This window comes from Gymnoscopelus braueri (genome assembly GCF_963280865.1).
Source record: "Gymnoscopelus braueri genome assembly, chromosome: 5".
Classification (NCBI taxonomy): Eukaryota; Metazoa; Chordata; class Actinopteri; order Myctophiformes; family Myctophidae; genus Gymnoscopelus; species Gymnoscopelus braueri.
This window is the reverse complement of record NC_137606.1, coordinates 47,395,962-47,423,796: the sequence shown is the minus strand read 5'-3', so window position 1 is coordinate 47,423,796 and position 27,835 is coordinate 47,395,962. Positions and strand designations below refer to the sequence as shown.

At 42.3% G+C, this 27,835-nt stretch overlaps 1 protein-coding gene across 1 annotated transcript in view; it reads left to right on the top strand.

The window, feature by feature from the left end:
• Positions 1 to 26,545, top strand: part of drd2a (dopamine receptor D2a) — a 103,490-nt gene extending 76,945 nt beyond the window's left edge. Inside the window, exons 3-8 of the mRNA XM_080428675.1 lie at positions 910 to 1,019; positions 18,188 to 18,324; positions 19,935 to 20,143; positions 22,456 to 22,542; positions 24,170 to 24,605; positions 25,744 to 26,545. Of these exons, the coding sequence (XP_080284801.1) occupies positions 910 to 1,019; positions 18,188 to 18,324; positions 19,935 to 20,143; positions 22,456 to 22,542; positions 24,170 to 24,605; positions 25,744 to 25,940 (1,176 nt within the window). The 3' untranslated portion in view covers positions 25,941 to 26,545. The remainder of the gene's footprint in view (positions 1 to 909; positions 1,020 to 18,187; positions 18,325 to 19,934; positions 20,144 to 22,455; positions 22,543 to 24,169; positions 24,606 to 25,743) is intronic.
• The last annotated feature ends 1,290 nt before the right edge of the window (positions 26,546 to 27,835 follow it).

Genomic DNA, 27,835 nt, shown 5'->3' with positions numbered 1-27,835 from the left:
CTGCTCATCTTCAAACTGTCAAAGGGAAGAAAAGTCCCCTTTAGGTGGATGCCACAATAAAGTCATTGAAGGGAGCCACAGTGTGCAAACTCGTCTGTGTGTAACACCGGGGAATCGAACCCTGGTCTCCCGTGCGGGAAAAGACACTACAGCCAGACATCTTAACCCACTAGCCTAAAGGGGAACTCTCCTTTACCTAAGGGAGGTATTAGCCTCTTTGGTCTTCAGACAGAGGCTCTGAGCCACTCTGAGCCAATCTAAATTCTGATAGTTTACAGTAAACACTATAGAGTGTTTGTTCAGTGGTCTGAACAACAGGGGTCTCCCCGTCTCTCCAGCTCTTTAGTAAACATAAAATCCATTTTCGGTTTGGGATACCAAGTTTAGCCAATCAGGAGGGAGAACTCATACAGGATAAACAAGTGAAATTGGAAGTGATGACTCAAAGAAACAAGCTGACAAAATTTGAACTGGAACACACTAAAAATTGAGGATGATAAATGGTGTGTAGATTAGCGTGAAAGTCCTTATTCTGACATGATGATGATGATGATGATGATTAGACAATTTACACAATTTAGGCATTTATTCCAGAGTGACTTACAGTAAGCAAGGTAAACACAAGGTAATACATCAAATGCATAGAGACAGTGTAGCGCCTCAGTAATCTAGGATAGGTAAACCAAGAACCTATCATCAGTCTAAACATTATAATATAAAATATGTACATTGAAACTATACAAACTATAAGATGCCAGGTGGTCAACACATGAACCTGGCATCTGTCTACATAACATGCTTATCTAGATGACATTTTAACCTTTGCATAAGACTGCATGCATGGTCGTCAAGGCTAGGTCGAGTGCTACATTATGATGAGGATGTTGTTGCTGTCGTTCCTTCTTCCAGGTGGTGGGAGAATGGCGTTTCAGTAAGATCCACTGTGACATCTTCGTCACACTGGATGTGATGATGTGCACTGCCAGCATCCTTAATCTCTGTGCCATCAGCATCGATCGGTGAGTCCGTCACACCCGGCAACACCCGCACGCACACACGCACACGCGCACACGCACACACACACACACACACACACACACACACACACACACACACACACACACACACACACACACACACACACACACACACACACACACACACATGCACGTATACACCCACACCTTTGTGGATCTGCAGTGGAAATCTTTGTTGTTAAAGAGCAACGGGAGGGGGGGTCCCTGGTAGATTGGTGGCTCTTCTCATCACCACACATGGCGGTTTGTGTGCTGTGAGTGAGAGTGTTTGGATTGAACACGGAGGACTCTTTTTGCAGCACTGATTGGAAACTAATTGGAAACTATTGTACCGTATGCGGGCCTAATTATTGACCACTGTCTGCCGGTTGGGCCATACTGTTGTACACCGTGTTTGACCGTTTCTATATTAGGTGTTAGACAAAAAAAAAAGAAACCTGCATGCTGTGTGGAACTATTATTCCAGAAAGTACGTTTCAGTCGCACTGACCTCCATCAGGTATAGGATGGAGGTCAGCGCGACCGCAACGCGACCACAGCGCGACTGAAACAATCACCTGTGCGTCCAGTCTCAATGTTAGTAAACAAATAATTGGTCTATTATTCCAGAAAGTATGTTTCAGTCGCACTGACCTGGTAGGATGGAGGTCAGCGCGACCGCAACGTACTTTCTGCATTAGTTAGTTAATTAAGCAAAGACAGCGTGCGTCATTCTTTTGTGTCTTCTTGTGCGTTGGCTGTGTACTCCTCCTACGCACCTATTATATCAAGCAGGTGTGCTATTAGCACTTCTTTGGCCCTTCTTTGAGGTGTTAACAAAATACCGTCTACCGTTCCCATTACCAACCAGAGGTGGCATCCCATTAACCACCCCACTTCACCCCCTTTATAGCACTCGTCTCTCCTTCTATCCCACTTCTTCTCACGTTGTTTTCCCCCAGAGATGCTGTGTTAACCCATTAAGACCTGAGGCCGAATCGTCAAATGTCTTCTAAATCAGTGGTTCTCAAACTTTATTGTGCCGCGGACCACCAAAATGATATGTATTTGCCCACCCACCCAGAAGAGAAGATTTGTGTATAAAACAATTGAAATGTATTAAATATTTTCAAACACTAGCAAGATTTATTCAAAAATCAAAAATGTTTAAAAAATATACAAGCTCGCAGCGCGGCACGAAGTGTCGCGCTGTGAGCTTGTACATCTGCTATTTTTGAGAACCACTGTTTTATGATGCTTTCCCGTTTTTTACTAGTCACCTTTTCCTTATTTTTTTTAAAAGATGCAGATATGTGCTGGTTATTTGTTGTACAGAATGTTATTTACAAAGCATTGTGTTTAGGCAGATGCTAGGTTTGATATTGATCTGGTATTCTAGTGACACATTTATATATGCTTTGTTGTCTGTTTACTAGGGTTCATGCGTTCTCTGCTCACTCTGATCTAGCACTTGTAAAAGTCGTTCTGGATAATAGCGTCTGCTAAACACAGTAATTTTTTAATTAAGCGTATTCTGCATTTCCAAAGCCTCATGGCTCTTTAACCCATTAAGACCGGAAACGCATCTGTGTGTCATTTTAAGATTTCTTTGGCTATTCAAAAATAGCAGATATACAAGCTCATAGCGCGGCACAGAGTGCCACGCTATGAGCTTGTAGATCTGCTATTTTTTGAAAAATCGTGAAAATTTGTGCAAATCTTTGAATGTATATATAAAGCAAATATTTTTTAACTCTGTTACAACTTCTGGGGGTCCCTGGAACAGAATATTTTGAGATGGGTCCACGGCCAAATACATATAATTTTTGAGAACCACTGATATTATAGCAACATACGTTTTTGTTATTCCTCTCCAAAAAACTGTTAGGATTTAGCAGACATTTGTAGAATCCCCAGAAGCAATACGATTTGAGTTACAAATGTTATATAAATATATATATATTCAAAGATTTGCAAAAATAGCAGATCTACAAGCTCATAGCGCGGCACTCGGTGCCGCGCTATGAGCTTGTAGATCTGCTATTTTTGAAAAGCCAAAGAAATCTAAAAATGACACACAGATGCTTTCCTGGTCTTAATGGGTTAAATCAAACCGACCTGCTACTCAGAGTTCTGTTATCACCCGTCACAATGTCATTAAGGTTTCTTATTTCCAGTACATTCACAGACACGGTTGTGGATGAAAATGTGTTTGTGTGACTAAATACTGATTATGCATTCCTTGTCTACTGTGTGCTCCCTGGGGCCATAACTCTCAGGGTGTTACGTAGTAATATTCTGCGTTGAGCAGAAAACATGAAAATCATGACACGAGAATAGATTAGGTTTCAATTATTTGGCCAATTACACTTTTCCTGAAATAATATAGGCTAATTTGCGAAGCCTGGGCGACAGGGATAGAGATTGTCTGTGGTTAATAACTGCAGAAGATTAATCACATGACACACACACGCACACGCACACACGCACACACACACACACACACACACACACACACACACACACACACACACACACACACACACACACACACACACACACACACACACACACACACACACACACACACACACAGAGTTGTTTTTGCCTGTGGGTCAAATAAAAAGGATGGGTCTGGTGATATGAGAACTTCAGCACTATTAATACTTTATAGCTGACAATACATACTGGTGTAATGACTCATAGGTTAATGAAAGTGCTGTAGTTCACACAAATCAAATGCAGGAAGCAGAACGTGGATGTTATCTCCATAGATTGTCTCTATACAGAGCATGTTTCAACTGAAGCTCTCTGGTCATGAACGGTTGATATTAATAACCTGCATTTCATTAAGCAAATGAACCCATAGTGTCCCTATTCTGGGCATGTCATAATAAGAGCAAACATTTGGTAAAAATAGCAGATCTACAAGCTCACAACTGTAGATGGGGCACCTTTTCGGGGAAGAGATTTAATGTAGAGGTGGGGAAAAAAGGAGAGGGCCAGGTATAGACTCCTGGGGGACCCCTGCCAACAAAGTATATAGTGGTTAATGTAGAGAAACTGGGTCTATACAGGACATGCCTGTATAGTTGGTCATGTGAGCATCACACATTTATAGCTTTCTGGGTTAAGTGTAAAGAATTCCAATGCCATAACATTTCTCTTCTTGACATTGTATAATACCATTCATGTTTTATTCATGAGTAAATACCACCCCCAGCCACATATGTAAAACTGTAATGCATTCAGTACAGTCATTTCGATCACAATACAAATGTGCTCTTCCCATTATGTGTCCAGACGGCCTCATTGGCCCCCGATGAGCCCCAGCAAACCGTTGGTCCTCAGGGCTTTGAGTTGATGATTGCATCCATTAATTTGCACATTGAGACATGTTGCTCATGTGACACAATGCGTGAACCGCATGAACCCTTGTATCTCTATTTTGGTCATATAATACGCAAACACTTGGCAAAAAAAGTTGATTTAATTCATGCTTTGTGAGTTTGTAGATAGGCTGTTTAAAAAATAACAATTAGAGTGGCAAAAAAGTTACCGCTAAAGCCCTATTTGTTTTTATGTCATGCTAAAATAGGTCATCATCTACAAGCTCACACAATGCTTCGTGACACGTTGTGAGCTGGTGGTGAGCTTCTACTGTAGATCTGCTATTTTTACTACTATTTTTACTTACTTTTGTACTTTCTTTTTTTCTTTTTTTTTTATGCCCAGAATGGGGACGCCAGGTTAAAAGTGCACGTGGTTAATAAATGTATGTTTGCAGACAAGAAAACACGTGTCTATAACACTTGTGACACATGTAGATGGACGGCCGTGGATTGACTCAGCGCCAATCTGAAATCAGATTCATCTGCCAAAATTGTTCAGAGGTTGGAGAAAATATGCATGAAATAACTCAATTTGAGGTGAAATGCAAACGCCAAGGGGGTGGCCATCCCCAGCGACCCCAGATCCCTGGAAAACCCTGGTCAACAAAGTATAAAGGTTAAAGTGTGTGGTTCATTTGCACATTGTTGCTCATTATGCACGGGATAATGCACGGGTAGCTGGATATTATTGAAAAATAAATCCTGTCAGGGTGATTATGCACCGACGTGGAGCGGAGGTGCATAATCACCCTGAAGGGATTTATTATTACATTTATTATTACTTATTACACGGCTACTTAATAAATACATTTCCTCGCTTACGGCAATGAAAGTATTCCATAAGTGTTGTGCTGGGCGGACACGGTTGCCTCGGAAAACAAGGAAGTGTAGTGGATCAAAAAGAATACATTCTTGGTTACTTGTTATAGAGCACATCGTCATTATTAAGAACTAACACACTGCTCAATTCAGTGTTTGACCAATCAGAATCAAGCATTCAACCAAGCCGTGTAATAAGCCATAATAACAGTAGGTACTTGTGAAAACCCTTCACTAGCGCTGGAAGAGATAAAAGTCAGTCACAGCAAAACTCTAACTCAGGGGTCTTCAACGTTTTTCAGGCCAAGGACCCCTTAGCTGAGAGACAGATGAAGCAGTGACACATACTACATATTGTATACAATTGTGTTGTCTTTTTCATAGATTTTATGATAGCTTCATTCATTGACTATCAGTGTTGTGTGAATTAATGTTTTTTTTTTACCAGCTTGCAAGCAGGCTGGTCTCTGAAGAGACTGAGCACTAGTCAAATGTTTTGTGTGTCTTTTTTCTCACACACACACACACACACACACACACACACACACACACACACACACACACACACACACACACACACACACACACACACACACACACACACACACACAGGTGTACAGGGGTCTTCAACAGGGGGTCTGGGACCCCTAGGGGGTCCTCAGAGTTACTACAGGGGGTCCTCCAAATCTTAGTGTGATAGGATGCTGAGGGAAGTGAGGGGATTAGCCAAACATAGCCGATCTACAAGCACACAACGCATCGCGCTGCGAGGCGTTGTGAGCTTGTAGATCTGCTATTTTTTTTCTGCTTCATCTCTCTCTCAGCTAAGGGGTCCTTGGGCTGAAAAACGTTGAAGACCCTTGCTGTAGTATGTCACAGGGACGTACTATCCACAACACAACCCTTGATGCTGAGTGCCCAAGCAGGGAGGCATTGGGTACCATTTTTATAGTCTTTGGTATGGCCCGGCCGGGGGATTGAACCATAGAGTTATGATATATCTAGAGGCCAGACTGCCCCGCCCCCATCTATTCATTTCAATGAAAGTTGCTCACTGGCGTTTGAAGCACCCGTAAGAACGATCTGCTTCCGCATTTGGGCACCAAATTTGGGTGCCCAAATGCGGAAGACTTGAGCACCGAGCAGGCACACTATAGGGTTTCAAACGGTAGAAGCACGCACAGTGGCGTTTTAAATGCGGAAGTATTGCATTCTCAGGTTTGACCACCAGGCGACCGCCGCTTCACTGCTCTACCGTGGCTCTGGGGGCTTGGATTGAACCCCTGACCTCCCAATCTCAGGGTGACACTCCGACCACAAGGCCACTGAGCTGTGTAGTATACAGTAAACTAAATGTGTACACCAGTGGTTCTCAAAGTGGGGTTCGGGGACCCCAAGGGGTCCTTGGAGGGGTTCCAGGGGGTCCCCAGCAAAATGTGTTAAGATAGCATCACAATCACTTTAACCACTTTAACCTTTTATACGTTGGCAATTAAAAAAAAGCAGATATACGGTGCCACGCATATGAGCTTGTAGATATACTATTTTTCAAAAATCTTGAACATTAGCTCATTCCCTGCCAGGAATTAATTGATTAATTCATCCGTCTCCAGTCCCCTTGCCAGCGAAAACTGGCAAGGGGACTATTCTCTGTGACCTCCTTCCTCACGGAGATTGGCTCATTACACGCACAGGGGTCTGGTAGAATCGCACAAAAAAATCGGCCGGCCGCGATCCTCCATTCCAGAGCTATGGCCGTTATAATGTGGCGATTTTCTTAAAAAAAAAAAAAAAAAAAAAAAAAAAAAAATTTATAAATCCTTTAACATGAAAGGTGCCTAGACCTTTTTTGTTGTGATTCTGGGTGTACTCCTTTTCGGTGGTGCTTGGATCATTCACAGGCGTAGCAATAAGTGAGTTAATGAACACTTTTAACACAAATCTTTGCTTCTGTGGGTCCCTGGCACAACGTGTCAGATGGGGGTCCGCGGCCAAATATTTATCAATTTGGGGGTCCTTGACATGAAAACGTTTGAGAACCACTGCAGTACACAGCTATAGAGGATATGACCACAATGATGGAGTGCAGATATACGTGACTGGGACAATATCCAGGATAATTATGTCAGGAATAATGATGTGTGCGTTGTGTGCCAAGAGTGGGCACCATGATATGTTTAATTTATACTTTGTGCGCACCGAGCAACACTATTAATTAGCCTCATATTTTACAGTGAGTGAGCAGTCTCCCTCTTGAGGATGTCAGTGGCGGAAAGTAACTAAGTACATCTACTGATCATATAAGAACACAGTTCTTATGTGATCTAAGATTCCCCGATGGGATTTCAAACGCAAAAAAAAACATATTACTGTGTCCCAGGGGGATAGCGCCCCTCCAGCGGCAGGACTTCTACTTGTAATGGAGTATTTTTATATTGTGGTATATTACTACTTCTACTTAAAGAGGTGGTGCCATGGTTTTGCACTTTTTCTGTTTTTGTCATTGATAGAACTTCATTAAGCCCCCTGGTGGTGTTTTTATGGTGTTTTCTCTGACTATTTTGAGTTTCTACCTGGAGGCTGAAACCTTGAGGGTCAAACGTGCCAATAGAGAAACAGCGCTTTAGTGACATAGTAAAAACATACCCTCCCCCTCATTATCATAACACAACAGGTGTGGGTATGAGGAGGAGGAGGGACTAGGACAGGTGGGTGGTGCTAAGGTGGTGGAGGAGGTGCTAAGGTGAGAACCAGGTATACTTAATGAACTGGAGGCGTGTCCACATAAAAACATAATTTTAACAATTTCTGTACACTTTTTTGAAAAAAATCTTCCTCCTAGTATAACCATAATACCTGATGATTATGTTTTAGGGGGGGATCACTGAAAATCACCGCACCCCGTCTTTAAGTAAATAATTACAGTACTTCTTCCACCACTGGAGGATATCAACAGAACAGACACAAGCCTGCAACAAGGACTGATCTCATTATGGCCAGACTAACCTCCACTTTTTTTTACTTTCATTTATGTTTTCCTTTCCTGAAAAATAACAGTTTTGGACAAACAAGGTTTTCACCTGACAGCGATGATAGTGAGGACATTGTACCAACCAAAATACCCTCATCCATCACAGTAGACACAATACAATCACTGAGGCCCTTGCAGACCATTTTGGCATCCATAAGCACGATGAGCAACAATGGCAAATATGGCATATTGTAATCGTGAACCGTGGTGGAAAGTAACTAAGCACATGTACTCAAGTACTCTGGGCTACTCAAGTACAATTCGGAGCTTTTCTTTTTTTTTTGTTTACTTGAGTATTTCCAATTTCCAATTCTTTTACTCCACTACAATTATTTGACCTCTTTAGTTATTAGTTCCTTTATTAGATTACAAAACATACATACACAACTTCAGCGATGTGACTTAATGTGAGCTTGTAGATCTGCTATTTTCAAAAGATTTTATACATTTGAAAACATGTAAAATGGGACATTCTGCAAGATGACTACTTTTACTTTTGGTAATTTAAGTATATTTTGATGCCAATACTTTTGTACTTTTACTCAAGTACATTTTGGATCCAAGACCTATACTTGTAACAAAAGTATTTCTACATTGTGGTATTGATACTTTTACTTAAGTAAAAAATGTGAGTACTTCTTCCACATCACTGATCGTGAGTACTATAATATTACACTAAGCACAGATTCTGACAGACAGACTTTCGTAGTTGTTGAGGCAAATTTGTAGCGAGACTAGATGGTTGTTGCATGTAAATCAACATTTTGACCTTTAATTATACTACTATAATCTGGCCAATTGGGGTCGTATTTTGTTGTGTAAGTAATGCACACAACTTCCAATCATTGGTGGAAAATGTCATGTCTGTACCATTTACTCAAAGGAATTTGCAAAACCGTGACAGAAGGTTGCCCCCCCGGGCTTGAACCACTGATAATGTCAAATTTACATTTAAATGGTATAACACATGCTTCTATCAATATTCTGCAGAAGAAATTATAGATTCACACCTTGGTTCGCTTATAGATCCACACCTTGGTTCACCCCCATGTGCGGTTCTACAATCAGATCCATAGAACGTATAGTGAATTGCCTGTTTACAGGCTTTCACACGCCTAGAGGCAGAGAAACGAAAATCACAATCAAATCAATGGGTCAGAGCCGGTGCGGAATCCAGCCATCCCCCACTAATAAGGTCAGCCAATGTGCGGAGGTTAATTGATAAGGTCACTCCTGAGAGGCGTACAGGGAATTGGACACAACCTCTTTCATGTCGACTGCAACCTGCAGAATGAAGCCGTAGGTGAAGTCGGTTCATAGGCCACATTTGTGCTTCGAAGGGATACAACTGACGCTGCCGAGTCATTTAGTAAGCCGTAATTTAATCCTCCGTAATGTCATTGAATTTTTAACCCCCTATCCGTTAGCGGGGACCGCCTGTCCACCCAAACAAGGTGCAGTATCTCAACAACTACTGGCTGTAATGCCATGGAATGTGCTGTGCACCTCTCTGCTCCCAGAGCCATACTGATTTTGGTGACCCCATAATGGCCGTTGCTGAGTGTGTTCCTGCTCCTTGGAGGATGTAACCTGGCCGATCTTTTGGTAACCCCGTCATGACCTTTCCTACAACACCACCCTTAGGTCAAAAGGTCTTTTCTAACGTTCTAATTATGATGATAGGATTGCATATCAAATCGTTTGATGTTTACAAAGAGTTAACCCTTTAGTGAATGAATGAACAATAATACAGCCCTCTAGTGAGAGTGTGAGACTCTAAAGCCTGATGTCTGGTGTCCCGGACCGAAATTAGACGATCTGCTGCTTGTAGATCTGCTATTGTCGGTCCACAACACCTATAGGAGCCATTTATGCTGACCTGATGAAGATGTAATGACATCGTCACGTTATTTGCCTGCACCCTGTTATTAAACATGATGTCCGAGTTTGCTCCAGTGCCTTCCTTCTTCAGTCATTATAATGTTGTTGGCATGTTGTTGGTTGGTTAATTTGTAGTATTATTATTGGACACTTGGTGGCAGGCTTTAGATGGACAGGGTGTGTATATAGGGCCACAGGTGCAGTAATGAAGAATAGCACAGGTAGTGGGGGGCACAAAGTAAACAGTTCTTACCAGAGACAGGAGCCTGGATGGCTTGGTTCCAAGCTTAAAATAATTAACATGAATATTTCCCGAAATCTCTATGGGAAAGATTAATGGGCTTTCGATTTGTGGCACCACAAAATGGCCGCCACTGCTATGCCCTATTATGTATGGTCAAGGTGTGCCTAGGAGGGGGCGGCTTTGAGGAGACGGCTTTTAGACCGTCTTAATCTTCCACTACATTATAGGTTTAATTTTGTCTTCATTGTGTGCAGTCACTCACAACTATCACCTCCTATATTCCTGATAAACAACCAACAATAATTGTCCAGCAAAGCCAAACAGAGCCGGGGGGGGGGATTTTCTACTCTCAAAGGATACATTGACATTTTAAAAAATAGTTGGTTATTTATTTTTGCCATACATATATCACTATGGGGGGGTTTATACAGTATTTGTACACTATAAACTCAAACTCAAAATGTCAAGGTGTCCCTTTAAGCTCATTTTTCTATGATATGGCTTTTATTAAATGCCTTTAGAATACCAAATATGTGTTTAAGAAGGAAGAAAAGCTCACAGCTACAGCTGTGTACCTTACAGTAATTTATTTATGTATGAATTCACAGTGCAAACATTCACAGCTCATGTGTAAATGTCCAATGCAAACACAAAACAAAACAAAACATGCCGCAAGTGTACAGAGCTGTGGGCTGAGGTTGGGGATAAGTCACACCACGCATAATCATCACACATCATAATCTTACAGTAATTGCAACTCTGAAATTCTAACGAGACATTTAGAAAACGGTGTATAAACAGTGTCCCATTGTATTGTATGTGCTGTCACGGTCATGACATGTTGATTAATTGTCATACAAATAATTGTGATTAACAAATTATATTTTTTTGGCATTGAACACATATTGGAACGTATAATTACAAATTTCACACATTACACGCAACACAATTAAAACGTATCAGCGGGGAACAGTACAGCACATGACACTCATACCAAGAAATTAACCAAAATATACCTAATGACCATTAAAACAATTAGGACAAAAACATTTAACACACGCACGCACGCACGCACACACACACGCACACACACACTGTCACGGTCCGCTCCGCGGGCCGTGGACTCATTGCCCTTATATGGTCGTGGACACTTTAGGCCTGTTCCTTAGGCCTGTCACGGTCCGCTCCTCGGGCCGCGGACTCTGACTTTATTATTTAGACCTTCCTGCCCTTATAAGGTCTTGGACTTATTAGGCCTTTGTTCTGTTCTTTATTAAGGTTTCGAGGCCTATCAGGCTTGAAGCCTTATTGAGATTGTAGGCGTTCTTCCGCCGTTTTTTCAGTTCTGGGTTCTGGCCTAACCGTGTGGTCGCTTTTTACGAAACGCAATATGGTAGAGGGCTATGCCAAACGAAGACCCGAAACTCAAAACCATCGGCCAAAGGGTGGCGCTGTAGCAATCAATTGAAAAATGCCAACTTTGAACAGGTACAACTCATGCCCTGTTTGACCTACAGCCATGATACACACATGCGTCTCCTCATGCTGAACAACTTTCACATTCTGACCTTTTGATCTCCCACCATTTTGAATTATATGAAAAACAGTAAATATCTATCTCCTCCTGGGATTTTTGAGCAATCTGCACGAAACTGTCTACACATGTACTTTGGACCTATGCCGACAAAAACATGGTTTGGATTTTTTCTAAGTGAAAACATTAAGCTTTTATGAGCCAATTAATATTGCAGTTTTATGACAATTATTCGTCTGCCCCTAACACGTTCATGCAGACTCACATTTGTTTGAAAATTTGCAATAATGTAGAGGGTCATTCCAAGTATCACTGAAACCAATCTCTGCTTTTACGGACCGACAGTGTGGAATAAACTCCCATTACACCTAAGACAGGCAGCCTCTGTCGATAGCTTTAAAGCACAGCTCAAGACCTATTACTTCACTCTTGCTTTTAGCTGATTCTTTGGTTGATTTTTAATTCCTCACTGTATTCCCTATTTTAATGTTGTTTTATGCCTTTGCTTTTGCCTTTGCTTTTATTTTATTTTATTTTATTTTTGTTTGCTTTATTGTTAAATTGGTTCTAACTGTAATTGTATTCTTGCTCTGTAAAGCACTTTGAGCTGCATTTCATGTCATGAAAGGTGCTATACAAATAAAGTTTATTATTATTATTATTATTATTACTCCAATTGGTCAAAGGGGGGCGCTATAGCAATTTTTTTTAAATGCAAACTTTAAACAGGCAAAAGTCATGCCTCGTTTGGCCGACAGCCGTGAAACTTGCTTACACATGTGCCTTGACTCATGAGGAACATATCTATCACTTTGACCAGTAAGCTCCACCCTTAGATTTTACGCCATATTGAGCAGTTTGAAATACATTTAAACCCAGGATTTCTGAGCAATTTGCGTGAAACTGTGTCAAATGTGTCAGCACCTTTTTCACCAGTTCAGGTCTGTTGGTCCAATGGCTTGATCGCTTAATCATCTGCCTTGAGACCACAGGGTCGCCGATTCGAATCCCACCTCATGTAGACTTCATTATAATTGCACACAACATGACTGTATCAATGAATACATGTGCAATTGTTAAAGATAACGTGAAATGCTTATTTGAAAGTAGTTATTTTCAATGTATGATGTACTTCATTCGCCCTTTTGTTTTGTTTTGTTGGATTCTCCTTTCTCACTGTCTGAGGCGGTGGATTGAATAGCTCAATCAATAAAGAATAGCCTCATGTTTCAAAGATCCCCGGTTCAAATCCCACTCATTACAGTTTACATTTAAATTGCATTGTACAAAACATGACCCTGTTAATTCTTTTTTTTTTTAAATAACATGAAATACTTTTTTGAGAGTAGTTGTTTTTTATGTATGACATATTTTCTTGTGAAAATAGCCGATCTACAATCTCACAACTTTTCAGATAGCAACGCGTTGTGAGCTTGTAGATTGACTATTTTCACTATTTTCCATTCCGAGGAGACAACATTTTTTTTTTATTGGTAAATGTTTTGTGAACCAGTGATCTAGAGTAGTTAGCGAAACAGAGGCTTGGTTCATAACAGACGGAAAAAACTATACATACGACTATACATACGACACCACTAGGGACGCCATATCTCTAGCTCAATGAGAAGAGAGGCAGCCTGTGAGTCCATAGGTCGCTTGTTCGATCCCTGTCCCCAACAATGTGTTGAGGTGATCATTTGGAATTCTTCCACCCCTCTCACCTGCTCTCACTCATCACCAATCACACCTGTCACAACTCATTAGTGGCCTGGTGGCTTTTTCTTTGAAATAATGTATAGTTTCTCAAATATTTAACTTTAAGTGACCAATGCCACGTTATTGGCCATGGCCATTTGAAGGGTAGCAACATTAACAAACAAATTAGTCTATACCTGTAACAATGCTCTATAAACCAGGGAACCAGATTACACATATGCTGTGTTGCTTTTGCTAGGATTCGATCCCATGACCTTGCGGTTCAGAGTCAAGAGCTCTTCCAACTGAGCTACCCAGACATAAGAAACTTCATACATTGACATTTGATGAACGTGCAACTTTTACATTTTTTTACATCACTCTCTGATTTAATCAAAAAATCTAAGCTGTGTGATATATACATTTTGAGTTAAGACCATTAATATCAACCCATGTTCCTCTGCACTCTAGCAATCAGTGCACCTGGTGATACCTAGCCTGTCAGTTATTGGCTCCTCAATGGTGGTGAAAAGTACATTTACTCAAGTACCAATACCAGTGCTTACAATGCACAGTAACATTTTTAGGTACTTTTACTTTACTTTCCATTTTTGTTACTTCTACTCTACTACAATTACAGCAGATGACAGCTTTAGTTACTTGTTACTTTGCAGATGTAATTATTAATACAACACCTATAGTAACCACATACAGCCGATCTACAATGTGACGCGTTATGAGCTTGTAAGCAACCCATGCTGTATGATAACTTACCACACATGAAATCCAATTCTGTCTATCCAATGGCTCAGTCAGTACCACGGCCATAGCTGAGTGGTTAGTGAGCCCGCCTAGGGAGCCAGAGGCCCTGGTTGCCCCAGGTACGATTCCATGCCGGGCCAGCATGTGACGATGAAATGAAATTTGTCCTTGAGCAAGACTCTTAATTACTCACAGGCCCTCATTGGAAACAAGACCGCAAGGACTTTCATGAACGGACCAGTTAAAGGAATTATCCTTATCCTTTACACTGTCTAGCCGCAAGTCTATAGGTCCCTGGTTCAAACCCCAATTTAACCAGTCCAAATATAATTTACTGAACAAAAATCATGACTTTGTTAATTAATGCATGTTCACTTTCTCTCTCTCTCTCTCTCTCTCTCTCTCTCTCTCTCTCTCTCTCTAACTGCCTCTCTAACTGCCTCTCTCTCTCTCTCTCTCTCTCTCTCTCTCTCTCTCTGTCACTGCCTCTCACTGCCTCTCTCTCTCTCTCTCTCTCTCTCTCACTGCCTCTCCTCTCTCTCACTGCCTCTCTTTCTCTCTCTCTCTCTCTCTCTCTCTCTCTCTCTCTCTCTCTCTCTCTCTCTCTCTCTCTCTCTCTCCCTCCCTCCCTCTCTCTCTAACTGCCTCTCTCTCGCTCTCTCGCTCGCTCGCTCTCTCTCTCTCTGCCTGCCTCTTCCTGCCTCTGCCTTATCCCTTGAAACCGCTTATTGCTGCTTGCAGCTATATTCTAGTCTTGTTATTCTGTTACTCTGTTGTTGTTGCCCTGCTTTTGTTCTGTACCTTATTTTGTAGTCTTGTTTCCTGTTCTGCTTAGTTATTGTTACCTGTCTTGTCTCACCTCCCTGTTGATTAGTCATGTTCTCCTCCTGTGTCCTCTTAGTCCCTCAGCCTATCCCAGTGTTGTCTGTTGAGTTCACCTGTGTCTTATTATTTCCCTGTCTATTTAAGCCCTGTGTTTGTCCCTGCTTGTTCATTGTATTTTGTTGCGTGTAGTGTGAACCTGGTTTCAGTTCCTGTTTGCATACCTACCTTGAGTTATTAAACACCTTTAATCTGACCTGTTGGCCTCTGTCTCTCCTGCACTTGGGTCCTACAATCCTGCCCTGACTCAGACCGTGACACACACACACACACACACACACACACACACACACACACACACACACACACACACACACACACACACACACACAGTAAATTGTCCTTACCCGGTTAGATAATTGATAAACAAAACAGTTTGACAGTTCATTTCCACTTCATTTCCCTGAGCTCATTGCCTCATTATAAAGTGACAGTGCGACAAAAGAAAAGTTGGCCTATACTGTCCCTGGAGACACCAAAGCCACTGCGTCATCATGGTTAGATCATTAGCTATCATTACAGCTAGTGATCTGTTTTGATCATTTTATATTAGGCTGTAATACAACATGTCTAGCCATCTTGTGGCCTTTAATTGCAGAGCTTTGTGTTGCTTTTCATTTTAAATTAAATGAATGTCACCATGTCACTAGAACATAACGTTTTGCAGTGGTATTTAACTATAGAGGTTCTGGTTCTCACACCTACATCGCACCGCCGATCCGAGATCTCTGTATCTGTCAGTCATTGTCCCTTTTCTGCCCATATATGGAACTGACTGAAAACCCTGTTTTTTGAACAATAAGCAATAACCCGGAGAAGGCCTTCTCTGAGTCAAATAAAGGACTCACGTGACGTTGATCCCCTTCCCCTATTCGCTCATACTAGGACATGACGTATGTGGAGGCAGAAGAATAGGCGTTGGTTCATCCTAAAAGAATGAGTGCTGCAGTCCCAATCCCTTTGACACAGCACCACAATCCAGACATATTAGCTAAAGATTTTTTTGTAATGCTTTGGGAAATGATTTGGGGGGATTTCAGGTGTGTGTGTGTGCGTGCGTGTGCGTGCGTGCGTGAGTGAGTGAGTGGCGTGCGAGAGGAGAGAGAGAGAGAGAGATGAGGGTGGAGCGAGATTACGGTAATATGCTCTTGACAAAAGCCAAATATTAAATAATGTATTCTTCTTTGAGGTGTTAAGAGGGGATAAAACTCATGTGGACATTCAGCACAAGATCACATGATCTGTTCTTGAGAGATTGTTTGGTAAAGTTCAGGTCGGGTAGAACATTTGGAATGAAACTACAGTACGTGGCAGTGCATGGATAAAAGCGAAACGGCCTGTAGGTGTACTGTAAAAAAAAAAGTTTAAAAAAAATCGGCTTCCTGGTGGCACTATAACAGGCCCATGTGAACAATTTGGTGCAGATGTTCTGCATCCAGGGAGTATGTGTGCACAGTTTTGCTGCGAACCAGCCAACGGTGCCGGAGATTAGCTGTTCACAGACGGACACACGGACACACACACACATGGACGGACGGACGGACGGACGGACGGATTGACGGGGTGCGAAACATAGTCTCGGCCATGCCTTTTGGCCCGGCGGAGACAAAATCAAAAGACAGAATAAAACAATCGCTGTATCATGTCTCAACACAAAGAGCTGTAATCTCAAAGAGCTAACTAAGTAAAAGTATTTTTGAATAGGTGAGTCTCTAACAGTCTTTTAAAGATGTCCACAGAGGCCACAGCTCTTAGGTCTAAGGGGAGATTGTTCCATAGCCTTGGGGTCGAAACTCACAAAGGCTTGATTGCATGGCATCAGGCGCAAACAAATCGCTCAGCTCCATCTGGAGCTCGGCGACATAGGTGTGAGGGCCGCATAGCCCTCATAGAGCCTAGAAGTGGATTCGTAAATTGACTGGGTGCCAGTGCAAGGAGGCCAGAATGGGGGTTACGTGACATGATCTCCTGGATCTGGTCAGTAGTCTGGCAGCAGGCTTCTGGACTAGTTGCGGTCCAGAGATGTTTTTAGAATTACAATAATCCAGGCATGATGTTTGTGGGAAGTTTATAGTGGAGACCAGTGGCAGAAAAAAAAACAGAAAAGGGAGCAAGTGACTTAATGGTCATGATGTAAAGAACTTAAGCGGTTCCTAACCTTTTCTCAATCAGGGCCCACTTGAACGTCTCAAAAGCGGTCGTGGCCGAGAACACGCTTATTGATTAAAAAGTAATCAGTAGAATAATGGCTAAGAAGATAATGGATAGTTGCAGCCCTAGTGAGGAGAACTAAGCAGTTGTCCTCTGGGCTCTTTTGCCCTTTGGGGCTGTTTAGGGCCTTTGGCATTTGTCCAGGACATGTGACTGCCTGTATTTGGAGTCCGATTTTAAATACAAGTTCATACAGTTCAGCACCAATAGCTTCAACGCCTTCGCAGTTTTTAAAGGGACACTTCACCCCCAAATGGCTTTTATTTTTCTATCAATTAGCCTTGAGAATTTCTGTTTGTGTCTGTTTATTCTTTCACGGGGAATGAAGGTCATTAATATAAATAGATTGTCATCTCCTTTTTTATATTTTATTTCCCTCTCCTCATACAGAGATAGAGATGCTGTTGGATTTCTTAATAAACATTGTCTTATGCACTCATCCTGACTGGATATATGCATTTGTTTCCTTCTTTATTATGGGTCAAATTTAAATAAAACTGCATACAGCACAATGGTTCAGCACGAAGATAGACTCAACGCCGTCGCAGTTTTTAAAGGAACACTCGAAAATAACTTCCATTTCTATCAATTGCTCGTGCCTTGAATTCATGGAGGATTTCTGGTGGGGCATATTATTTCACAGTGAATGAAGGCCATTAGTATAAATAGATAGTCATAACTTTTTTTTAACGTTTTTTCTTTTTTTCTTTCTCCGTACAGCTATACAGCAGTTGCCATGCCGATGCTGTACAACACTCGCTACAGCTCCAGGAGACGAGTCACGGTGATGATATCTGTGGTGTGGGTGCTGTCGTTTGCCATATCGTGTCCTCTGCTGTTTGGTCTGAATAACACAGGTACAGACAGAGCACATATGCACTCCACTATACCAGGGGTCTTCAACAGGGGGTCCGGGACCCCTAGGGGGTCCTCAGAGATACTGCAGGGGGTCAGCCAAATCTTTGTGTGATGGGGACTTGAAAAAAGAAAAGAAATTGCATTAACCACCTGAACCCTCGCATCCCTATTCTGGGGGGAACATTAACCAAACATAGCGGATCTACAAGCTCACAATGCGTCGCAGACTTGTAGCTTGTAGATCTGCTATTTTCGGCAAAGAGGTTTGGTGTGCAGTGAAAAAAGAGCTGACCAAGTACCAAGCCAAAGGTCAAGTTTAAAAGTATTGAGGGTTTAAGAATAAGTGGTTAAATGTCTGAAAACACACATTTAACATGAATCCAATATGTAGTGGGGGGTTCCTGTTTGATCTCTCTCTCAGCTAAGGGGTCCTTGGCCTGAAAAACGTTGAAGACCCCTCCACTATACATTCAGCTACCTCATGCATTTATGCCAAGCAGAAACCTTGTATCTCCCTTTTGCATGGTTTTGCGTAAATTAATGCCATTTATATACTTTGTCATAATTATGACAGTCACAACACGTTGCAATGTGACACGTTGTGAGCTTGTAGATATGCTATTTTAAGATTTCTTAAGTGCTTTTTTCCTACAGTATGTGTCAATTAATACATTGACGGCCATTGACGTCTGTAGAAGTCATTTCAAATCCAACACTTGACTGCCATTGACTTCGATAGATGTCATTTGTTGTTTTCAGTGATTATGATAGAGGGCGCTCTTCCGCAACCTGTGACTGATCCCAGGACTCCTGAAGAAGAATACACCCGGAAATCACGTGATCTAAACCAATTCTAGCCCGTCCGGTCTAACGTTATCAGATTTTTAAAAATAAAAAATGATCTAAGATTTCTTTTCCTAGATTGCGTTTTTGGTGAAAACAAGCCATATTCAACTGCCGATAACTAAAGAACGGAAGATCGCGGTTACAAATTGTTGTTTCCGGATGAAAGAACAGACCCTCGTCTTTACCCCCAGACATCTGATGTTTTCATCTTCTTTGAAAAAACATTTCTGTGGGTCTCGAAAGATTAGTAAAAACGCTGGCTGTGGCGGATGAATGAATGAATGAATTCCTGGCAGTGAATGTGTTAAAAGCAAGTCTTTCGCACGCCTACAAGGCGAAAGGTGCGTAGGAGAAGACCAAGCGGGGGGCCAAACCTGACAGATTAAAACTCCCTCACTCTGTTTAATTCTGCTACAGTATCTGTCCAAAATAGTGGTAATTAAAATGGTTACGTCTGTCTACGGCTATATAAACATTTAACCAAGGAAACAACAGCTTGTGACTAAAATAACTGCCCTGGATCCATTGGAACACAGGTTATTGTTTTGCATTTCCTGAAAAGATATGCAAGGATACCACCCGACAGCGACGATATCAATACGTGTTTTTTTTTGTGTGATTATGCTGACAGGATGGCGGCGGTGGAAAAAAATATCGGATAAATGAATCGGCAAGTGGTAAACTGCAGCGTACAAACTGTCATATGTATCTGATAGTGATCTGGGTGCAATTCATCACCTTTGTTTTTGCCTTCTGTACACAGCCACTCGTGACGACTCTATGTGTGTGATCGCCAACCCGGCCTTCGTGGTGTACTCGTCTATTGTGTCCTTCTACGTTCCCTTCATCGTCACGCTGCTGGTGTACGTGCAGATCTACGTTGTTCTGAGGAAGCGGCGGAAAAGGGTCAACACCAAGCCCAAGCAGCGCGCCTGTCAGCCCGCCGACCATGACATTGCAGCTGCGCTGAAGGTGAGAGACCACGCTGTGTGCTCTATTGTAAGATTAACACACTTTTAACCCATTCATTCCGGGAATGATCCAGGAGGAAGAAGCAAAGATTTGAGTTACAAATGTTCGCTTTAAAAAAATATGTATTTAAAGATTTGCACACATTTTCGCGATTTCTTTCAAAAATCTAAGCTTGTGGATCTGCTATTTTTTAATAGCCAAAGAAATCAAAAGTGACACAGATGCGTTCCCGGATTGAATGGGTTAAAGTCCCCTCCAAGACTCAAGGTTAACATTATATCGTCATTAAAACTATACACAAGGTTTTGCGGCTGAATGAAATTCCTTTGCATCCGACTCATGAATGTCATTGAGAATAACAGGCTCTGTGCATAACTGTGAGGAAACTGACCCAGAACAGCAAATGTTTATATGCCACCTTCTGGAAAAGGGAACAACTGTAACAGTTATAGTATCACTATACTTTGAAAAGCTAGTGATACAAATAATATACTCTCAAACTTGTGCGTGTGGGCATGCGTGATTGCGTGTTGCATGCGTACTTACATACTTGCATACTTGGGTTAGTGTGTGTGTGTGTGTGTGTGTGTGTGTGTGTGTGTGTGTGTGTGTGTGTGTGTGTGTGTGCCTGCGTGTGCCTGTGTGAAACTACATTGGACCCCATTTAGATCTTTGTACTTTCAAGCACTTTTTGAAACATGTAGGATGTTTAATGTATACAGTAAGTATTGTATGCAGTTAAGTAGTAAGGGAAATTGTTTGTTTGGATTCAGCAGCACGAAATAGGCATTTATGCATCAAAACAATACTCTGTTGCCCTTTGAGAACAATTTATTTTCCTTTAAACAAACATGCATGAGAATTTAAATTGATTTCTTCAAACAAGTTATGCTGAATGGATTTCTGAGCAGGCACCATGGGTCACATACTGTAACACAACAGTGTACACAGGGAACAATGATTGCTTTCCTAAGAGAAACACAACGCATAAAGCCTGATTTGTATTTGGTTGCGCATCGTGTCTCGTGCCGAAAATAGCCAACACGTCGTGAGCTTGTAGATCAGCTATTTTCGGGTGCGAGACACCAGCTAAGTTGAAATCCCCAGTCGTACAGTATACAGTGGAAGGGAGTAAAAAGGCACGCACTCAATTATGCCACAGGCATAACAAGAGTGCATACACACACATTATTTAAATGTACTAACCTCACGGAACGGAACCCGTTAGGATTGTGTCACGTTCAGTGGAGCAGCAGCTCTGTGTGTGTGTGTGTGTGTGTGTGTGGGAAGCTGGCGGTAACCCAACAGTATACAGTAATCTTCACGTGCCTCAAATGACCTTTTCTGCTTTTGTGATTATTGATTTATTTGACAGGGAAAAATATCATTTTGCTCAGCACAGGAAACCCAAGTAGTGCCCTTCAATCAGCACACCGCATTACTCATATTAATGTGTGTGTGTGTGTGTGTGTGCGTGTGCGTGTGCGTGTGCGTGCGCGTGTGCGTGTGTGTGTCAGCGAGAGAGAGAGTTTATAGAGTGAGACAGAGTGAGTGCAATTGGGTACAAAATACTGTACAGCTTAAAGCAAGGTGAAAAACAAAACTACAAATGACGAAAGAAGAAAGGATCCGGCAGGAGAGGATGTCAATAAATAAATAACTTCAACAAGAGTGAATGTTCCTGTTTGTCCTAGAAGCACCACTATTTTTTTTTATTTTTATCTCTGTTGAGCACCTGGTTGGCTCTGTTTTTTCTATGCAAAACTACAAATGACTTGGAAATTATGAAGGAATGTCCATGTATTTCAGGAAGTTCCAAGTTCCAATGCATCCAATGCAGTTATTGTTGCGAACGCGGAAGGAAGCCGCGCCTCCGACCAAGTGGAGCTTACTATGTCACTGTGCTTGGGTTGTGTGTGTGTGTGTGTGTCTGCGTCTCTGTGTTCACGCTCTCATTGGCTCGCGCCCCCATGTGACTCACACTGTCATTGCCTCGCGCCCCCATGTGACTCACGTGCGTGCACTGCCTATTTGCAGCCGGCAGAGTGCGCCAGAGTGCAGGAATTTAGACAATGCTCTGCACACGCACACACACACACACACACACACACACACACACACACACACACACACACACACACACACACACACACACACACACACACACACACACACACACACACACACACACACACACACACTGAGGACAAAGCTGAGTGCATTGTGTAGTTTCATTTGACATGGTATAGTTTTGACAGCTGTGTGTTTTGACACTGTGCTGTGTTCATGGCTTCTTTGTTCTTCCATTGCAGGATAAGTGCACTCATCCAGAGGAGGTGAGGCTCTGCACCATGATTGGCAAATCTAACGGCAGCTTTCCTGTCAACAAGAAGAAAGTGGTGCGTTTTTCTCCTTTATTTTTTTTATTTTCTGAACAGAGGTTATTGGTTAACCTCTTTTAACCCGGTGTCCCTGTTTTGCACTATAGATGCTTTCCACTGCGTGCAAGTATTTTGGGCATTATGTGATTTATTTCAAGACTTGCATTTATTTATTTACATATTCTTACAATAAATGCACTGAATCTCTGTACGTACGTCTGTAATCCACGTATCTCGAGAACCGTTCGACCGACAGACTTCAAATTTGACACACGTGTCGCAGACGACCCGAGGGAGTGCAGTTCCCGGTGTTGAGTCGGTCGGATAGGCGGTTGTCCAGAACCGCCAGAAAAGGCTTTGCCCGTGGCCCAAAAGAGCCAATTGATTGCCATGGCAACCTCAGCCTAAGCTTGATTTGCCAAATTCCCACACCTGTCGAATTCCCCACACCTGCTATTTGATTACTTAGTCAGTTCACTTTCCACAGTCAGTTTGCGCTCTTCAGACATTTTCCACAGATGTTTACCCACTGCACAAGGACCTTCCAGAACCACCAACAATGCAGTATATGGCCATTATATTCCAATACTGATAACAGCAGGGATCTCCATATATGGGCATAAAAGGGACAAGGACAGACAAACATAGAGATCTCCATTATGGGCATAAAAGGAACACAGGCAGACAGACAGATACAGAGATCTCCATATATGGGCGCAAAGGGGACACAGACAGGCATATGGGTATAATGGCTATTGCATAACAGGGTGGGGCATGCATTCCCTATTTGCATCGTTCCCAACTTGCATCGTTCCCCAGTAGACTGGTACCCAACGGGCACCGGTCTAGTTTATTTTAAAAAGTCACAAACTCTTTTTTTACTTTTAAACTCACAAATTAGGCTTTTCTTCTGTGCAACGCTATCTTAGGCCTTAAGTGGTTAACTTGGGAAAGAACTCTGTTCTCCCTGTGAAATATTTAACAGGGCACCGTATGTCACCTTGAATTCTATGTCCATTTTTCACAGAAAACACATTTTTCTCTTCCCCACCCACCCCTTTTTTTAAGCTGCTTTTCTGCTGAAATGAGCACGGCCATCATAGATCAAGGCATGATCATGCCTGTTTAGTCTAAATGTCACAATACTGATCTGACAAATAGCCATGAAAATACATCATACTTGTGTTTGTCAGAGGTTTTATCTAGCACATGTATTTCATATGTGCTGAGAAATGTCGATGTGTCACACAACAATGTCCAGCATAATATTATATAATGACAAAGGTATATGGTAATAATACGTGTTATAATACAAGGGTACTAATTAGTAATAAGCAACAAAGTGTGTCAACTAATGTGTAGATTAGAGAATGTATGATCTTGCAGTTTAGTCAGAGCTCTGATATGATGTCGTCTCTGTCAGGTGGAAACCTCATATGTCCAAAACTGTTACTTTTCAGGATTCAAATTTAAAAAATTGCAAAAGTAGCAGATCCACAAGCTCTGTACTCTGCTACTGTACTGTTGATGCTTTTTGTGTGACGCTGTAGTATGATGAAGTACAGTAGGGCATTCATCACAAAAAATTAAGAAGATAAGAGGTTTCTGCCCGACAGCAACGCTGTATGTGTTTCCTATTCCTCAGATATTTATTAAAGAGGTAGCCAATGAAGGGGAGGAGGTGGAAGTGGATGAGATGAACAACAGTGGCTCCAGCCAGAAGCAGCAGCAGCAGCAGCAGCAGCAGCAGCAGCAGCAGCAGCAGCCACAGTGTGCTGAAGGAGAGACCCCGGCTACCAGCCACCAGCATCTGATCCCCACCAAGCCCCCCAACGCCAGCCCCACCTCTAATTCCCCAACCCCGCCCGGCGAGGACGGTCACACCCACACCCAGCTGGAAAGTAACGGAGACAAGCCCAAGGAGGAGACGGCGCCGGACCCGGTGCCCGTCGTGGTCAAAGCCTCCCAGACGCACGCCCTGGGCAACGGCAAGACGCAGACGTCTGTCAAGACCATGAGCAAGAGGAAGATCTCCCAGCAGAAGGAGAAGAAGGCCACGCAGATGTTAGCCATCGTCCTCGGTCAGTCTGCTTCGCTAGCTTCATGCAACGCATTCTCACTCCCAAGACGGAAAGCGGGTGCCGGCTTGGGACGGATTTGACCAAACGTCAAACGTTTGACTGGAAGGGGGTACCCGCGACAGCACATGTTGACTAGGGGGGATATGAGTTACGGTTCGCTCCCTATCGGGACATACCTCGAACGGCACTGAGTCGGCTGAAGCGGACTCGGCGACTCACTTGCCTATCGGCTCACTTGGCGGTGCCTCTCATGGCTCAGGTGTAGCCTGGGACCAGACAAATCTGCGAGTGCAAAAAAAAATTGCACTCTGCAATTTGGGTCTGGCACCGCTCCATAGAGAATCCATTTCCTGCTCCAGAAGACGTGGGTAACCAATCAGGGCCCAGTATTAAAATATGGGAGACTGTGATTGGTAGTTGGTTGTAGGTCTAACCAATTGCGTACAGAGCCATTGTTTTGATCCCGCCCCCTTGGGAAAAAAACGTCCTCATAGAGGCACCAGACTCATATCCACGCAGTGATATAGTCTGGCTACGCGAGGCTAGCTCAAGTGCGCCTCCGTCGTTTTAACTGTTTTTAGACGTTTGAGAACGGCACTTCCGGCATTCGTGCAGTGCGGAAGTGCCCGGGACGGCACCAGATGACCCCAGGGTACCCCCTTCCAGTAAAACATTTGACGTTTCGTCACATTTGTCCCAAGTCATTATAGGCCGTTTGGGGAGTGAGAGTGTGAGAGTGTTGCACATTATAATAGAATCAGAATCAGAATCAGGTTTATTGTCACATCACAGGTTTACAAGGTAAAAAAGTGGGTGAAATTCGTTTTTGTACATCGTTTCATATGATGGAATAATATTATGAATTGTTCATCATGAGCTGGTCATTTTTGCCCTTATGTAAATCTGTTTAGGGCACTCTGTGAAAAACTCTTGCACAGAACAACAGCAATTAATCCAAATTGAAATGTAATGAATCTGAATAATTCACCTACTACGAACTACGAACCTCAACCTTACACAATCCGATTGTAGTTGTGAACCTTTGTATGTGCAGTATGTCTGTATGTACCGTATGTACAGTATTTACTTATCTGTCTGTTTTTCTTCTAACAATTCTATTTCTCCTTTATATCTGCAGGTGTTTTCATCATATGTTGGCTGCCATTTTTCATTACACATATCTTGAACACCCACTGCACCACATGCAAGCTTCCTGCTGAGATGTATAATGCTTTTACATGGCTGGGCTACGTAAATAGTGCCGTGAATCCCATCATATACACTACCTTCAACGTTGAGTTCAGGAAGGCTTTCATTAAGATCCTTCACTGTTAAAAACCTGATTTGTACCTGGATGTGCGACACCGGAGCGCAACTGAGTGTAACTCACCGTTTAGCCTGTGGAGGGCAGCACTGAAGAGAAGATACCTCGTCCTTATGGGAAAAATATATATACATACAAGAGGACAATGATGTCTGCTCTCTGGCAAATGGGATCGGTCTTTGCGGCGGAGGGATTTATTGTCTCTTTGTGAATTATTTGTGGTCTCCTGAATTTACTGAATGTAAATCAAGAAATAGCGTCTGTATTGATGATTCTGTTTCTTGGTGAAAAAAAATAATACTGTGTATCGTTCTCTGAAGTCTTTGTGCTTTGTCACGTCAGGAGTCATCTGTGTATACAACACACATGCAACACGTTGTGCTTGAAACCACAGCGGCAAACTTCTATTTATTCTGTGTTTGTGTTGTGTTTTTGATGGTGGCAAAAAAAAAGAAAAGAAACTTCTGCAGTTCATCTAGATATCTAGTAGTCAGTGTTCATGGCAGTATTAACATTTATAGAAGAGCTCTTATACTGCGTTCACCCATAGCAGTCACAGAAGCTACAAAAGGAACCAAAGTGTGGTCAGCTACACTGTCGCCGAGTCACCACTGAAGTGTTGCTAAACACGATTGCTGACGTCATCAAGCGTGCGTCTGTGTGTGGGAGCAACGAGTGAGGTCCGACAGGTACCGTGGAGCTAGGGCATGGAGAGCTTTATAGGTGCGGAGGAGCAGTTTGTAGGTGATATATGGAAGTCAAGTGTACTGTAGGTGTTGAAGGGTGGCGGTGATGTGCTGCCAAGGCTTGGTCCGGGTGAGCACCCTGGCAGCTGAGTCCTGCACATACTGCAGTCTGTCCAGGGCTTTGCTGGGGAGCCCCAACAGGACTGAATGAATGAATGAATGAATGAGGGTCTTAGCAACAGAGTCTGAGAGTGATGGCCAAAGTTGGAAATGATTTTGAGGTGGAAGAAGGTGGATTTGATAACAGATTTGATGTGGGATGATGTGGGAGTGGCACTGGCTTCACCGGCTTCCATTGAAAATTTCACGTCATTTTGTCGTTGCGAGTGTGAACGCAGTATTAGGCTCAAAGCTACAATCCGCTACATTATTTTAACCAATCTGTGTAGTACAGTATATCAACAGAATATAGCTAGCACATCTGCAGTGGTTGGACATGTTTCACCAGCAAACCGGATTAATGGACACTTAGATGCGCTGCCATCTTTATTGTAGTTCAGACATCATTGCAATTACCTCTCTCCATCAGGAGAGGGAGACAACCAACATAAATCCCACGGATTGTAGCTTTAATTTATACTTTGTAGCTCCACGCAGTCTTCAACAAAAAATTGCATATTTCTCAGCTGAAAATATGTCATTTTTACTGCTTTTTCTAAACACATGAACTGTTATTATTATGCTTGCAATGAAAATGTGATGCATGCTACACAGCTCTCTTCTTGACTTCTAATGAAATGTACGTATGTTTAACAAAAGAAACAAAAAATACAGGAGATGTGCATTAATTTAATCTATGAGCCACTGCAGCAGCAGCAGGATTGACATTTTGGGGATTGTCCATCCACAATGCCAGGTGCAATGCCAAAATGTTAACTTTTACCTTTTTAGAAAAGGAATTTTGTTTGGTTTCCCAGTCTTTATTCTGTTTTTAAATGTTTTAAATATATATATATAAATATATGAATAAAAGTTACGAAAATATATGTTCTCCCCAGTCATTTATGGTGGGCCAGATCAGAGCTATTGAGAGAGAGTTGCGACACTCCCCTAGACTTCTGGTGTATATGAATAATAATCAAATAATATTCAAAATCCCAATAATTTACTGACAAAACCAACTTACAGTTGATTTGGAATTTGTTTAGTTGTGCTCAGAG